General features: G+C 38.2%; 1 protein-coding gene across 1 annotated transcript in view; it reads left to right on the top strand.

The window, feature by feature from the left end:
* The window catches only part of RABEP1 (rabaptin, RAB GTPase binding effector protein 1), a 53648-nt gene that overhangs the window by 8307 nt on the left and 27719 nt on the right, over positions 1-17622 (top strand). Inside the window, exons 2-4 of the mRNA XM_069791435.1 lie at positions 10750-10878; positions 13034-13237; positions 14496-14656. Coding sequence (XP_069647536.1) covers positions 10750-10878; positions 13034-13237; positions 14496-14656 — 494 coding nt within the window. The remainder of the gene's footprint in view (positions 1-10749; positions 10879-13033; positions 13238-14495; positions 14657-17622) is intronic.

Below are 17622 nucleotides of genomic sequence, written 5' to 3' on the forward strand. Positions count from 1 at the left end.
GATAGTCATCAAGTCTTAAAAAGTAAGTTCTGCTGCATGACTACACCAATGTCAGTTGCCACAAGGGAGAGTGCAGGACAGAAGGAAGGCCAGGCTATTTCTTTGGCAAGCAGCATGCACTTAGGTTTAAACTGATTATCAAACTGTACCCATAGGCTGTGGTTTTGTGTTACAGCTAAGCCAGTCTAGAAGGTTGCTGCTGCTGAAAGGAGTGATCCTGCTCTCTTCTTCCTGCTCCTACAATCGTGTTCCCATCATTTCCTTTGTGCCAGCTCTGTACACCCATCACTGAGCCAGTTCAGCTCAGTCACCCAGTTGAGAACTACTTACTGCTGGATTAATGAGTCTGATTTAGTGAAAGACCTGATGAGCATTAGAGCTGGCATAAAGGAAGGGGTGGAGACCACACAGTAGTAATACGAGTGTCCAAGGGTATAGTTCAGACTCTCTTTTTTCCCACAGTGTAAACCAGTCTACATCCTTGCTGTCATGTTTGTGCCAGTTCTGGTATATGCTCGGCCAAGTGATAAGCGTGATCAGGGACCTGGTTTGACTGAAAATTGGTTTGACTCGCTCCCCTCCCACCCCCAACTTTTTGCTGTATCACTTCTCTGATCCTGTCACTGTACAGCCTCAAAGGCTCTTGTAGCATGGTGAGGATAAAAGGCATGTGTGGTCAGGGTGAGGTGGGAGTACTGAGTTACCCTTTTAGATGACCACCAGTACTTAAGTTGACTTAAAATGATCATAACTGCAGGCTTAATAAAGTCTTCATGTTCTGTATTGCTTATATCCCAAGCATATTTAAAAATTTTTGAAAATTTCATGCTGGAGGAGGATTTTCTTCCATTTTAACTGTTCAGGAATTCATTTGGTTGGCAAGTGGTGGCAAAAATTATGAATATATAGAATGATGGCAGTGTTTTCTGTCAAGAAATAGATTATAGAGGCTTGTGAGAGTAGTATTCTGTTGTTCTCGGGGAAACTATTAAATTGCTGTAGAAACCTTCCTCCAGATGATAGGAACTGCATCCTGTTCCTTATCAAATAAAGATGTTAATCATCTTTTATTATTTGTCATACTGTATTTATCACCACAGTGTCTCCATAAATACATCTGGCAACAATATTCTCCAGGCCATTTATTAAGATTTATGTCCTTTAAGTGGCTACTCTAAGGCACCATGTTTTCATGCCTACAACCTGCTTTTCTGACAACTAACACTTTCAAATTACTATTCCTTGAAACTAAGTCTTCACCTTTCCCTTTCTCAGTTTATTCTGTCTACCAATTTGAGTGGCCAAATTATGTAGGAAGGGATAGAAAACCACAGACGGTAAGAAATCCGGTGTTAACTCCCTTTTGTGGTGCTTGGTCACATTCATAACTCTTGGGTTATGGATGAATTACTGCTATTTCTGAAGCTTTTCTGGTACCCGGAGAAGTACAGTAGTGCTGTCTGGTAGCTGCACATGTGGAAGTGAGTTTGCATGCTATTATTGATTGTCAGCTTTTGAAAATGTCCACAAAGATGCTGATTTGCTTTAAATGGCAGTCTCATACCTGTAGCAGTGCTAAACTAGAGAAGCCATTGCCTATATAAATTTCAGAAACAGTGACTTTTTTTTTTGTTTTCTCTGCATTAATTTTCTTGGTTATGTGCTTATCTCTCCAACTGAATATTTCATTTTTGTTACCTTCCTTTTGAGTTTTTAAGTGTATTAGGTCATCATTAATTTGTTCTTTCTGCTCAGAAATTGGGAAGCAGAGTATTTGGGGTAGTCTGTAGCCTGAATGCTCTCAAAGCTACACCTCAATTGTTGTCACTATGACAAATGGCAAGACAGCGTGAGATCTCAGACTAGTGGTATCTGGGGGAATTTTTGAATTAATGGAATGGTTTTGGTTTATATATTAAATTACTTCATCAAAGAGAACAATGCAGTAGGGTTGTTTTGGTGTGTTTTTTTCTTTCCCCTGAGAGCTGAGTCATACTTTATTCACTTTTTTCACCAAAAGAGGAAAGCCTTTAATAAATCTGTAGGTGAAGTGATAAACATATTATAAGAAGTTAAAGTTTTTTTTCCCCTCCCACTGAAAATGAGTCAGCAATTATATTATCTTGAAACAAAATCAGTACTGAGTTTGTTGTCTGGGTTTAGCAAATGTTTATATTTTAAGAAAACATTTATACTAGTGGTGTTCAGAGTGATAAATTTGTGTAAGTGGTCTCCTGTATAGTGAAGTGCATGTCACAATCTCTCCCTAAATATCTGTCAATCTGAAATATTCCTATTTGATCAGAACAGCAGATTTCTGATGGTTTATTAAAACAGACAATATCCTCAATTTAAATTTTGTTTTTCTTGCAAGGCAAGATCCACTGAAAACCTCACTGTCAAGTGTAATTGCCACATGAAGTAGTTTAATCCTGTTCTGAATTTTGTGGTTATATCATAAAAATGATGAGATGCAGTAGTGTGGAAAAGCTTGGCAGAAGCATTTCTGCATAAATTCGAAGACTCATTGATATTTTCAGGGTTGCTTCGGTAAGGAAAAATTAAGCGACTTGATATTTTGGGGGGACTTGCTTTAAACTACTGTGGAAGGTGAATAGGTGGCTCTGCTGGAGGTCTTGTTACAGGCTGAAGGAGCCCTCTCTATATCTGCTTAAAATACCTTATGTTGAATGCTTAGCTTACCAATTATTGAGGTAGGCTCAGACTGATGAAATAAAAGGAGTGGTGCATCTGTTTGACAGATGCATTGTTTAAACTTAGATGTATTAAGTGCTCGAAAAGCTTTGCCAAGGGGGATCAAGTCAGGCTGTGACTGCAGGGTATGTAGATCTACCTAGGCTAGCTTTGAGCGTGATAGTGGTGTAATCGTAGCAGCAGTGACACTGAGTGCAAGCTGTGAACCCTTTTAGAGAAATCTGACCAATATGGGTACTTAATCTTCGCTGAGTTTTGTGCTGCCATCACCATGCTCTTGTTTGCTCAAGCGGTGACTAGTTTGAGTAAATGTACACAGCCTGTAGAGTAAATAAACCCTTCATAAACCCAAGAAGTCATTGAGCTTTTTTTTCTGCTTTTAAAAATTGATCCTCTTGTAAAGAGCGGTTATAAAAATGAAAAATGGTTAAAGCAAGGGGAATAAGATACAAGCACTGAGAGAGCAGGGAAAATGCTGATGATTGTAATGAGATTGGTAGCTCAGTTCTCTCCATTTTGTGTCGCTATAAATGAATTCAAAGTGTCTGTGTTCACCAGACTGTAGCTTGCCGTTGACTTTTGAAATACTCTCATATGCATTCAAGCTTACCAGCACTGCATTTCTGAGAAGACTCACTGATGGTAGCATTAGGATGCAGCCAAAATGCTTTATATAGGATACCGTCTATTGTGATGTCCAGTTGACTTTTCCAACACTATGGTTTATCCACTGCTGCCCTATTTAAGTTATCACTGAATTGATGAGGGACAAAGCATGATTGATCCTCTTGAAAAAATGTGAACAAATAGTGTTTTCTTGAAATTTTATGAGGGGTTGTTCTCCCCACCAAAACATCACTGGCGGCAATGAAAACTAATGATGGCAAAACCTCTCACCAACTCATCAAGTTGAAACTTCTGTGGAGAAAATTAAGTGTGTGCACAAAACTGAAAGGTCTGATGGCAATGCTAGTTAAACAGTGAAGGAAAGAACCAACTACTATGATAAGGGATGTAGGAAAAGCCAGGCTATAGTAATGGAAGTAGGGGACTGTCCTTGGGAAGAAATGGTGCTTTTAGCAAACAAAAGGTAAATTGCTGGAAAAAAATTCAAGCCCACTTCTGTCAACGTGGACATAGTTGATTAGTATGATTAGTTGCATTCCTGTGATACTTGATGTGCATGAACACTGTTCCATTGCAGTCTAATATAAATAATGTTTAACTAAGCATAAATGTAAAACTAGACTTAAGTTACCTGGGGCCAGAATGACTAAATGTGTAGAAGAGGTGAGGAGCATTATTCATCACATGAAGTGGGCTTATCAAAACTGGGAGGAGGTCAAGTCTGATTCCCCTTTACTGAGTACAAATGGCTTTGGACCCCAGAACAGCAACTGCCTGGGTTTGTGTCCAAGAAAGAACATGGGGGAGGCAGTAACAAAGCAAGGAAGTAGTTAACATATTGTGAGTGCTGTGAAAAGGGAGAAAAAGTGGGAAGCGCAAGTAGAAAAAAAATGGGGAAGGAGAAACAGTATGTTGGCTTTTTTCTGTGTAATTATGCATGAAGATGTTTGCTGTATAAACATACTTTGGGAAGAATACAGTAAAAATGGTTGCACATCAAAGATACAGGACAATATGTTGTCTTGCTGACAAGTACTAAGTGACATTTTTGGTATTGGTGTTTGACCTGAACCTGGAAATGCTCTCTCATACATTTGCCTGCTGTACAGTTCTGCATTGATTTAAACCAGCAGCACCAGATGTAACTTTGGTGCTGATCTTGAACAATGCTTTATAGTGAATAGCAGCTACCCCAGCTACCCAGGAACAAGATCTTTAGAGATGATGCACATGTGAAATGCAAGCAACTTGTGTAAAATGCCATGAAGATGGTTATATAAACAGCTACGCGAGTTTTTACAATACCATGTCAAACATTACTTAGCTGTTATTGCTATTCAACTATGCAGGATTAATTAAGCCACTTAAAGGACCTGTGTTTTCTCTTCCATAATACAATCAAGAAGAGAACAAAAACAAAGGGAAGATAATCTTCCCATTTATTCAAACACCTCCTTTTCTTTAGATTTTAATTATTTTAACTTGGTGGTAGCTTTTTCTTTTTTTCTGAGATCCTTAATGTAGCATGTCATACAGTGTTTAACATAAAAAAGGAGAATAAAGAGTAGGAGCAGGCAATACTGAGACCGCAAGTTATAGTGGAAAGGTGTGTGTCAGTCATTCAACTTCAATGAAAAAATAATACTACTTTCAAACTTTAATAGTATATTGCAAAGTTCCACTTGTTAATATAGTATTTATAATGTGGTTAGATGTTTGTAACATGCAGTACTCAGTTGGATATTTTTGATCCTGCAGTTATTGATTTACCGCAATAAAGAAAAAGGTATTGTAACAGATATGATGCAGCAAGGCTCAATTCTTCATCGTGATAACTGCATTTGTCAGCAACACTAAGTTTTTATGTATATAGCATTAAATTTGTACTGGATTGTTTGCCTGTGAGTGTTTAGTCAATAGAGAACAAATTGTAGATGTCAAATAGCCTTCAACTGTACAATAAACTAGAAATTGTTGGATGAATGCAATGTCTCAGAAAGCCATGCTTCCCCAAATGGGGAACTGCCTAACAGTTACTTCTGCAGAACTGTGGGTGGTAATATTGGCAAGCAACAGCATGTCTTCCATTGCACAGCTGCAAGTTAGAATCTCCCCCCACCCCTTTTTTCTTCCTCTTCTGTAGCTTAGTTATCATCATTGCATTCAGTGAAGTACTCCAGAAAGGAGAGGTCTGACAATCCAAAAGGATTTGTTGCCACTCTGAAAATGAAGGTGGTGAGGGAGAAGTCTGATGTAGTTCTCTGTCCGCAAATAAACCTAAAGAAGTGTATGCTGACCATTAAGCTTTAGTCATTTGTCCAGGTAAATAAAAAGCTTGATGCTTCCAAATGCAAGTTTGGGAAAAGCAAATAATTCTTTTCTTCCTCTTTTTTTTCTTCAATTTGGTCTGCTGCTGCTGAATATCTGTGTGTAAGGGCAAATTTTGCTCCTTGGAAATAAAGCAACCTCCATTTCCTAAGTCAGGAATTATTTCTGTTCGATGTGCTTATTAAAAGAACCATAATCCGTTCCTTTACTTCAGGGTGCCTGTTACAGATCAACTGTATTGGAGTATATTTTAAGAATGTGGGGGTTTGGGGGTTTGTTTGTTGGTTTTGGTTTTTTTAAATCAAATCCTTTTTGAAGAAAATAAAGAAAAGCGTTTTGCAGTCTAAATACACGTCCTAGTGGCAGACTCTTAGATTAAAAATTTATATAGTAATGCAATTGTTCCAATGTGATGTCATGATAGATGAAAATTAGTACTCTTAGGAAATAAGCATGAAGAAAAATGGGTAGCCATATATTTTTATTTCTCCTTACTTCTGTCTCAAGCAATCATGACAGGAAAAGAAAGAGGTGGAAAATGACAGAAGTATGACAGAAGTATGACAGAAGTGGGTTTTGGTTTTTTTGTCTCCAGAAAGTTTATTGTATATATAGGGGGTTTTTTTTCTGATCTGTTTTTCATATTTCAGCTATGTAGGACTGAACTTTTGATGTCATGTTTGACACTTTAAATATCAAGTAGAAAGCTTTGTGGCATTAATTTTATAAATAGACCTAGTACTCAAAAATAGTCTTATTGATAATCAGCTTTGTCTGTCTTAGTTCTGGAATGGTCACTACATGTTTGTGTAACTGGAAACTGTCATACATAAAATTTAATCCTTTTGGGAGCTGATCTGTGGAACAGCATTTAAGTAATTAGCCAATAAGAAATGTATGTTTGTTCCTGTGTTTTCCTTTAATTGAAATTCTGCTGTGTAGTGGGTTAAGAGAAAGTTATATCTTTTTCACTAGAGTTTTTCTTTGTGTACTCCCATAATTTCATGGTTCTCCTGTAAATTGATGACTCCACTCTGAAATGAATTTTGCTGCCCTTCTTTTGAATTCTTTTACCTGGTTAAGCCACATAATAGCATGCGCTGTACTTTGCTATAATGTTAAACAGGGAGATTGTGATCCCTGCATCTGACCTGAAGTGTCTGCAAAATCTGTGTTGTTCATTAGAAACAAAGCTAGTAACTTAATTGTCATGTCTTAACTGTGTCATCAGTAGTCTATTTGCCCTAATATGCTGGGAAAAAAAGTACGATTTACAGCTAATAAATTGTTGGCCAAAGGGACTTCTTTTTTGTTTTTCAGTTTGGCATATCAATTTTAATTTAAATTCTTCTCAGTGCTATTTCAGGAGTTAACAAAATGGGTCTTCAGGGTTTTTGTTTGTTTCTTGATGAGTTAGGGCCCTAATTAGGGAATTAGCTCTTCCACACTACTGCTCTTAAGAAATACAGCATGTTCTGTGCCTGTTCTGATCTCATGTGTAACACAAGATCTGATTTCAGTCAGGCATAGCTCCAGCAGAACTGACCATCTATCGGGCTTTGTTTACTATATGTTTCATTGGTGTTGTTAAACACTGATAGCTGCATTTCTGTGCACGGAAACAGGAGCACAGGGACAGTGACTCTGGCAAATTAATGAATACTGTCACAGCAATATATATGTTTTGATTTGGGGATTTTTTTTTTTTAAGTTGATAGCCTATGATGGCAAATGAAAAGTTTTCTTTTTCAGCTCTGTTACAGACCTGGGTGAGTTGGACCTGAATTCAGAGCAAGAAGTAAGCTATAAATGATAGAGGCCCAAATGAAAATCTATGAATGAGTCCATTTCCTGCCATTGACTTCAGTGCATGTCCAGGCGGACTTTAATCTGTGTCATGTAGCCAGTGGGTATTTGCATCAGGCAGTTCAGATTTGGGATCGCGCTTTCATTTTGGAAAGTGGAGTGTCTGTATGGCTATCATACAAATCATACCCCCAGAGAAGAAAATAATTTTTTTGTAAACTGAATTACTTACACTTAGTAGAAAGGAGGTAGCTGTCATGCTGTCTTAGAAAATAAACCTTCTTTGGTATTTATTTTTTATGCACCTGCGTTTTAGGGGGTTGATGTGTTGCATAGCTTATTGTCCTCAAGTTCATGTGCCTTGTATCACTGCAATGTGGATATGCTAAGGTCTGTCCTGAGCCATATACGTAGCACAGGTGGTAGAAACATTTTAAGCTTAGTATCTGAATAGAAAGAATGATGTTAATACACAGTTGCAGTGATGCATGACTTGCAGTTGAGATCTTAAACTGCTCATTTTTTTGAATGCCTACAGCTGGTCCTGATAGCTGCAAGAGCTCTGTTGTGGTGGGGGTTGATTATTTATTTATTTATTATTTTTTACTTATAACTGCCAGGCTGCAGAGAGGGTGAATACTGTAAAGTTGTAAATATTTAAATTGCATTTCCTGCTTGGTGACTCTGCCATCCCTCTTTCTGTTTGGGCCAGAGGACTTTAAAAGGGTGAGTCTGTTGTTTCTCCAGCTTAAAGCACTTGAACTTTCTGCTCTTGTGGCGATCTCTTGTCCTTCCATCCTCAGCAGAAGCACCTCTCATCTCTAGAAGAAATACGACTGGCTTGCTTTGCACAACAGCCTTCTGATGAGAGCAGTAGCACAGCTGCTACTGTCTCTCTGCAAAAGAAAGATGGAAAGGGAAACAAGTAAACAAGGAGTGCTTGAGTCTTGGCGGGGGGGTGTTGACTGATGCCTGCAGTTGATTTGTTAACTTTCAGAATCAGTCATTTTAGAATTAAACATTTTTTTGTATGGCTGTCAAACGGTGTTTGTAAGGTGAGCCATGTCCAGATTCTTCCTTGTTTTGATTTGGATGTGTGCGTGTGGCTTCAGGCCTCCTGGCCCGTAACTGCAAGATGCAGAGCTGCCTGGCTGGACCTGTGGGGTTTCGCGACCTGCCCCTAACCACGGCCTACAGCTCACTTAGGCTTTAGTGCCTCTAATAGTTTCCTTTCAAGAGCTGAAACTGTGAGATCAAAACCACCTCCTTAGAGCCAAGCGTCGCTTTTCGGTCCTCAGAGGTGTGAAGCAGGCGTTGCTGCGCAGGGGCCCTGGCCAGGGCCAGCAAGCGAGCTCCTCTCTCTCCCCCCGGGCTGCGGGAAGCAGCTTCGCTGGCAGCATCACCCTCTCTCAGAAGTCAGCGGGGAGTGGAAATGTAGGCAAGCCCTTTCCCTTTGGAAGACTTCAGCAAGACATCAAAGGTGACTCTTGAGCCTTGGGAAGAGTTTCACTACCTGGGCCTGGCTTCACGTGTGCTATTTCTTTCCTGGTTTTGATCCAGCTGCTTTCCTAACTCAGTTGAAGCTTTGCACTCAGCATGTCATCTTTGCCACAGGTTCCCTTTGTTTTCTGGAGAATAGTCCTGTGCAGTTGGTTTTGCACTATCCAGGTATGGGTTGCCGGCCAGAAAAACTGGTGTGTTGATACGTAAGGTGATAAAAAAACAAAATAAGGTTTTCAATAAAAAAGCAACACAAACATTTCTTTCGTCCTGTATCTGCATATACCTTTTATCTGACATAGAGTTGAACAGATTAAGTGCTGCATTTTGTAACACCATAAGCCCTCATAACCAGCAATCAGTAAAACATACCTGTGCTTTTAAAAGGTCCTTTTGTTTGTGTCTGCTCGTACTCTAAGTCATCTGGTACTAAAAAGAAATATAACTCACCCAATCTCAATGGCATTGACCATCCGGTGTTTTACCACTGCAAGCTCTAGATCTGATTCCAGCTGTCTGTAAGGATAAATGTTTGCTGCTGAAGTCGTGTAGCCTTTGTACTGTGTTTTCACTACTTGCTTTTGGTGGGAAGTGTGTTGGGTGTGATAAGTAAGCACTTCTGATGGATCAATATTGTATGTATCTAGTCTGTGCTGTATAGAGGCTATAACTGAAAAGAAGTGATTCAGCTTTGCATGACAGTTGGAACATGTCCATAAAATGCTTTTGCAGAACAGATAGAGAATTGTGTAGAGGAACATTATTTGCCCAGTGGATTACAGCATGGAGATGGATTTTGTTCTAGCTCATCTGTCTTTTGTTTCTGTTTCATATTTGAATTCTGAGGTGTGCAATATGAAACTGTCTGGCACCTAAACCAGACCTATACTTCTTGAGGTGCAGAGAAGTTAAGATTGCACATGAAGATGAATATTACATGATCTTTATAGCATCATACAATGGTATTGTGTTTTTTCCAATAATAACCGTATAGTAACAATCTTTAGGTGCTTTGTGGACTTCCTACAGTTCCCTCTTTTGTTGCGCCACCAGATCAACTGCTACTGTGGTAAATACTGGAAAATAGTGTGATGTGTGTGCGCCCTTGAGGATTTTTACGTGCTGGAAATGAGGAGGGTCTGATCTTATGATCAGTTATTTCTCTATAGATTGTGGTCATCTTCTGGCAAACTTCTCTGTAGTCTGTTTTACCTTCTTTTGGTGAACGTGCAGAACTGAAGACGGGAAAGATAATGGCATCTAATTTTTAGCTTACGGGTTTTTCTGTGCTTTAGTTGTTAGCTGAGCAGCTGTCACTTAGTTTTCTTTGACCATAGCCTTTGAGAACTTGGAGCTTTGTTGCTCAGCCTTCAGACACTGTTCCTGTGCCTCGTGACTAAATTCCCAGTCTTTTGGAAAGAAGCACCAATAGAAATAATTCTGGTGCTGGTTTTTTTCCATTTCTTCCTTCATTGTATATAGAAAATTTTGGTTTTCTTTGAGAAATTGATTGTTTTCTACAGAATTCCCTGCCACATGCACCTCTAGTGCTGTGAAGATGTCTAATTACAATTTGGTGCTACAGTCTAGAAAACTTAACTTATCTTCCTTTGTTGCTTAAAGGACTCTCACTAGTTGTCCTGGTATATCATGGGGCAACATCTGAGCTAATGAGTAAAGATATTTTTAAAAGAATAAGCCCCAAACCTCAAACTTACAGAATGGGATGCCTTCACTGTTAGTGACATACCTTATCTTCTGTTTTATTTTTAGTTGCTCTTCTACAGCGAGTAGCAGAATTGGAAAAGGTCAATGCAGAATTTCTGCGCACAAAGCAGCAACTTGAGCAAGAATTTAATCAAAAGAGAGCAAAATTTAAGGAGTTATACTTGGCTAAGGAAGGTAAGGTCTCAATTCTTGGAATTATTCTGAAGTTTATAAAACTTCATCTTCAGTTAATCCCCGTATGAAGAATAACCTTTGTAATGCCAACTACTATTCCCCATTTACCCTTGCACACCACATGCTTTTTTTTTTGTTAAGGATAATTAGGATTTAAGGGGGTTTTCTGCTGGGATAGTTGACTGCATATTCAGCATGGCTAGTGGGTTAAGCCGTTGTTGTCTGATTTGCCAAAAATGGAAAAATGACAGTAGTCTTTTAAACAGATATAATAACAGAAGAGACAAGCAGAGAGTAAAATTCAGTAGGTGGCTATTTAGCTTCCTAGAATGAATTTTTAGAATTAAATTTAAAGATTTGCCTGCCTGGTTAGGAGTTAGCAGAGCAACTTGATGTACACTCAGAAACACCGCCACTGAGTTTTAATTCTAACTTTCTGAAGTCATGGTGTGCTTGTTCTCTCAGCAGCTGATCTGGTAAGTGGAAAGGCATAGTCTAGATAGTATGCTGTTTGTACTTTGTGACTAGCTTTTTTTATGTAGTATTAATTTGTCTTAAATTTCGATCTGAGGTAGAATGTAAGCAGACAAACATTATAAAAGTTTTAATACCAGCCAAGGGCATCCATTTCAATAACATTCTTTATAGGAAAATTTGAACCATTTGAGCTCAAATATCTGATGAAGATTTGGAGACTAGAGATAGCTGTTGTTCTGAGAGCAAAATTGATTTATTTCTAATCCTGATGATTTTCCTGTCCTTAACATATGAAAGTAGAGCCAAAAAATAATGCATTAAGACTGCAGCTGCTTCTATAAGCTTATGAGGGCAGAAATACAACAGGCATAATGAAGATCAGATCATACAGAAGGCCTGTTTCTTTGTATTTCTAGAAGCTAGATGAAAGGAAATTTAAGATACAAGACACTACTGATGAGATCAGCAATAATTCTCCCTTTTCAGAACAGTTGAAAAATAGAAAATAAAAATAGTGATGAGGGGAAAAAAAAAATCCAGGTTTCACATGTACTGAAGTGAAAGGATACCAGAGGAGAATATACAAGCAATTACTTTTCTTTTCTCTCCCCCCTACCCCGGCCCCTGCCAAAGCTTTTTTGCCCTCCCTGTTCTCCAAGACCCTTTCCTAAGTGTACATTGGGACTGTTGCAACCCATCCTTAATACTGTCATTTGAGAACTAAGTAATATAAATGCCACAGGGTCTTGGTTTTTTTTACATGAGGATTAATGGCCTTTTGAGTACCCAATTAGTTCTGGGTTCCATATTCTCTATCAAGGGGTAAGGTGTTGGGCACCAGGATTGATTAAGCTTTTTGATATTGAGGGAAATACATGGACATAGCTTGGTGTTTGTTGTACACTGGCCAGATGTTTCTGCTAAAAGTGATTGCCACTGAAATAAGCTATATGGGCATAAAACTATATTTTGTGTTAGTGCTTTCGGAATTAATTGTATTTTTTATATATATATATCTTCCAGAGCTTTTTGCTTCAGATTAACTGAAAACTCAGGAGGATAATGTAAAATTGGTTTAATTTCTGTTTATAGTTGCAACAATTAGAGAAGTAGTGGATATTCCATTGAATGTATCCCTTCTTTTAGTAGAAGCTCAGTTTTAGCAAAGCCATGGTAAAGAGCAAATTAGGCTGCATAGTTTTCTTACATGGGCTCCATGTAGTGGTCCCGGAGTGTTTCTGTTCAAGGAAGTGTTCCATCCAAATTCGGGACCAAGTTGGTGCCAAAAATGGGGCAAGAACTGGCTTCCTGTCTGTTCTTATCTGTTCCAGATTCTTTACCAGAATGAGTTAAATAATAACGAACTAATTAAAAGCACAGTTCACTTTCATCAGGTATATCGATTCATAGGTTATATCTACAGTGTCTGCTTTGTGGCTGCATCCATGAGAAGGTACTTTTTTAATAAAAGGCAAGGGCAAGCAAAGTCAAGAAATAATATTCCCTAAAGATACCTGCTAACATTTGTTTGGTTGTTATGGGTAGATGCTTTAGCATCAGTGCTTCCTTCATCCCGTTGTTAGAGTACTGTTCTTTGCCATAGCAACAATGGATACTTTGATTGAAGTACAGATTGAATTTATTAATCAAGCTAAATGTAAATAATACTTCTTTTCAGAGGACCTGAAAAGACAAAATGCAGTGCTCCAAGCAGCCCAAGATGATCTGGGACAACTGCGGACCCAGCTGATGGAAGCCCATGCTGAAATGGAGAACATCAAAGCTATAGCTACTGTATCTGAGAATACAAAGCAGGAAGCTATCGATGAGGTGAAGAGACAGTGGCAAGAAGAAGTAGCTTCACTACAAGCTATTATGAAAGGTAACAACCCGGCAAGCTGCTACCGCTAAGATCAGGCACCTCTTTAGTATGCGTTTAGTGATTTGTGCCTGCCCTTGCACAGGATATGGATAGCTGCTTTTCATGGCTTGGCAAAACTGGGCTACAGAAGTGACGGATGAAGTGTAGTTCCTAAGTTTGTGAAAAGGAGCTTGGTGATTCTTTTCTGTTACTATGAGGATAGAATTTAGAAGGAATTGTGGAAATGGGAGCTCCCACATATATGCAAAGCATTTTTGTGATACTTCATCCTTCCATGAAGATGAGTATAATGCATGTAATTTGACAAGTCTGAAAACAGCTTTAGACTGACAGCATGATTCTCTTTTCTTCTGTGTAAACATAGTTCTGCTGTCAGACAGTTCAGTGTCCCTCCAGTGCCATCACATGGACTTTTCCCCAGGCTAGTGACTGAACATGCATCGGTTGTGGGTCTTTTTTTTTTTTTTTTTCCTTCTTCTTGATAGTTCTGAGATAATATTTGTTATGTTTGCATGTCACACAGCTGTTGATGTTTCTGAGACAAACTATGTGCAAGGAACAACATGCAGGATGTAAACTGGGGACAAACTGTTGCCATAACTGGCTGTTTTCTTAAAGGTTCACAAACAGGATTCACAGTATCCTGAGCCCACAGCCTGTTGGCTGACGGGAGTTTTTCCATCAACTGATTATGCTTTTCCCCCAGAGAAGACAAATCTTCATGTATATTCAGTACACAAATTTCTGTTTATTTATGATCTACAGAGATACATGAACCTAGATGAAGGCTCAGTTGTGCCAGCTGCTGTCTGTATGTAAACAAAGACAGCCCCTTACCTGAAGGGGTAGTAGTAATAATAGGGAAATGAAAGCTATGTGAGAAGTTCTAGTTCCTTTGCGTTTTGGAGTAGATGAGTAGGGTTTTGGAAGTTTGTATGTGCTTTGAGGTACAAAATATGCTGTCAAATAGGATGTTAGACATGTACATTATTTTGAAATTAGGAGTTAGATGGTTTTGGGGGCTTGCTTGTTTTGTTCTAGTGATGGTACAAATTGAGATGCAGTTCCTTTGGATGTTTTGCTTAATGTAGTTGGTTTTTGGGTGAAGAGTCAAAAGGGAGGAGAGAGGAAGGAAGAGTTCACTGTTGTCCTAGTTTTGATCAATTATGATAAATTACTGACTGATTAGAGATGGAGCTCCTAAAGCTCTGTTCTTTAACTTACATGGAAAATAAGTTTTGAAAATGCTGTTTTGTAGAGACTGTTCGTGACTATGAGCTCCAGTATCATCACAGGTTGGAGCAAGAGCGAGCTCAGTGGAATCAATATCGAGAAAATGTGGAACGTGAAATAGCTGAGTTAAGGCGGCGATTGTCTGAAGGTCAAGAGGAAGAAAACCTAGAAAATGAAATGAAAAAGGTACATTGAAATCTAGTTCTTCAATTTCTGTTTCAAGATACACTTGTGTTGTTATGCATGAGTTCATTTCTACGGCCTGCTATAATTCCTCAGAAATACACATAGCCTCGTTCTGCCAACTTTCAGCTCTTTGTTCATGGAAGTCATCATGACCTAATCCTGCATTTGAATCCATAAAGGTATTGTGCCTGATTATGTGGATTCAGTAAGAGGATTGCACCTGAGAAGATGGTAAGGTTTGGCCTTCAGCTTGTAAAAGCAGGAGGCCTTGTAAAGTCTCTTGTCATAATGTCAAATGAGCTCAAGTAAAGCCCCTTTTAGATTTTTCTGGTTTGGCTGCAGATTTATAGTTTACTTTACACTTCTGCACCTTTATTCCTTTTCTCAGATCTTACAAACTTCTTTTGAGGTTTTTAATGGGCACTATATCTAAAATGTCTTTCGTCTTTCTTTAAGGTAAGCCATGTTTGTGCAACACAGTACTACTGGCTTCCTAGGAAATACAGAACCTTGCTGTCACAAAACAACAGGCTCTAGATGATGAAAGATATTTGCCCTGGAGCTTGGAAAGATTTTGTTGTTGATCAAAGATCTGTGACTTAGAAGAGTTCATAGAAGTAGATTGAGGTGCCTTGTGTTCAGTTTGAAATTTATTTTTTTTATTTTTTTTTGAGTTTGAAGATTTGGTGTATTTCTCTTTCAGGCAGGAAGGAAACTGAATCTGTTGTAACAGATGAATGTTTTAAGATCTTGTTTATCATATTGTAAAAACTTGCATTTAAGTGAATTTGTCTTCTCAGCAGGTTTACAGTAGTGTTCAAGGTATTCTAAGACAATTTTAGTGTAATAAATGATCCTATATTCAATAAAAGAATAGACTAACATCTGATAATCTGCCACATCACTGCATTTCCTTGTTTCTGCTTGCTGTCAACAGAAGAAATGCAGTATTGAATATCACAAACATTTCACATAATAAGTATTTTACCTATTTTTACTATGTTGTAACAAGCAATCAGTATTAGTGTTGCAAATTGGAATTCTTTTCCTGAGACTTATAAAGAGATTCTTGAATGTTGCTAGTTGTAGTTGCATAATTGCTGTTTGGTATTCAGTTAGACTGCTCTTCATATACTCCTGATTTATAAAGGTAGGAGTCATCGTAAAGCCTATTTGCCAATGTTCTGACTACAGAATTACTGCCACTGGAGTTTTAAGACATAAACTGTTTTTAAGAGAAGGTTTTAGCCCTATTAAGAGAAAAAAAGACTTTGGTCGAAGCTGTAAGGAAGGTTCAAAATTGAATCAGTGTGGTGAATCTTGTAGAAACAACCCAGAAGATGCAGAGTTCATAGTGTAAAACTCCCGGCAGTGCATTACCAACAAACTGTCAATAAGAATTTTCGGAAAATGATCTCTCTTGACTGAGAGAGTCTTTGCAATAACTAAAATCTCAGCGCTTTTATTTTTTTAGTCTGAACGTACTGATCATGTAACAGTTGGAGTTGCAAGTAGCTCAAATGACAGTGCAGCTCACCCACGCTTAGTGGCTTTACTATGTGCAAGTTAGCATTTAGAAGTTTAGTATAGCAGATAAATAGCATTTTCAACTATACTCCTTTAAAAGGGAAATAAATATCCCTTGTGATCCTAAAGGAAAAGGTGATTGGTTTATTAATCTCTGATTCATATGAGCTTGGAAAGCTTTATAGGCCTGTAAAGCAGAGGAACATGTACTTTATGTAATAGGAGGGGGAGGGGGAAATGTAGTCTTCAGAGTGCAGCTTGAAATAATTGCTTAAACTGCTTTGCATGGGTTTTTTAATCTTCTTTGCCATCAAACCTGTGAGTTTTTTCCTCAAGGAGACTAAGAATTAGACCACAATTAGGAAAAGGATGTTCAATTTTACCTAAAAACAAATGAGCAAATCCCAAGCCCATAAAAAGCTGTGTTTGGTTAGCAAAATAATGAATATTTGTGCCTCAGCAGTCAGTGTGAAAGGAGGAGTTTTCTTGATCAGTTGGGATGTGCTGTTTGAAGACTTGTGATCAATTCCTTACGCAAAATGGCATTTCCAGCCAACAATGTTGTATTTGTCCTCCATCTTTATATGCTCCATTATAAGGATGGATTTATTTTACTTTAAGGCATAAACTTGGAAAGTTTTAAAAAAATATCTTAATCTTCTAGCCAGTTCTAAGGAATCTCCAAACATCTCAAAAGAGTGAAAAAGAAAAAAAGTACTTTGCTCTCTGGGTTGTAAGTAGATGCTGTACCAGCATATAATATATCACATTTCTTAAAACTAGCAGAAAACCATACCATTGTGTAGCATTCTCAATGAGAGGTGAGGTGAGAAGGATGGACGGAGAAGAGAAAAGATTACAAGCCATATGTTTCAGTCCAGGACGCTAACCTTCTTGGCTCTCTTGACTGGATAATATCTCAGTTCAGTTGTGTTCAATTTGGCTATAGAATCCATTTTAAACTACAAAGAAAATCAGTGAAATTTGATACTGTGTCCATGTAATTGCTAATGATTATGCTTGTTGTCTGCATACTTTTTCCTCTGAAAGAGATGAGGGGTAGATAACAAATGTTGCTCCAAATTCTGTAAATATGTCTTTGAATTTAAAGTTTATTTATTTGGTTGACTGTACAGTTTTGGTATGTGTGCTTATCAGGCTTCCAGTGTGCATGTTTTTTATCCTGGTTTGGGATCGCTTAGAGTGGGTGGGTAATGTTTTGATAAGCATATTATTTTGAGCTGTATTTACTAGACTGTGACTAGGTCGCCAGAGGTATCCAAGTCTAGCCTGCAAACCTGGCATTTGGTATTCTTGAGCATCCTCTTGTCAGAAAGAGTGTGTCTGGTGGAACACATGCACTTGTCTTCAAGCAGCTGTTTTGCTTTTCCATGTAAATATATTTCAAGTTGCAAATTGCCAAATCTCTGTAGAAAACT

This window comes from Haliaeetus albicilla, chromosome 9 (genome assembly GCF_947461875.1).
Source record: "Haliaeetus albicilla chromosome 9, bHalAlb1.1, whole genome shotgun sequence".
Classification (NCBI taxonomy): domain Eukaryota; kingdom Metazoa; phylum Chordata; class Aves; order Accipitriformes; family Accipitridae; genus Haliaeetus; species Haliaeetus albicilla.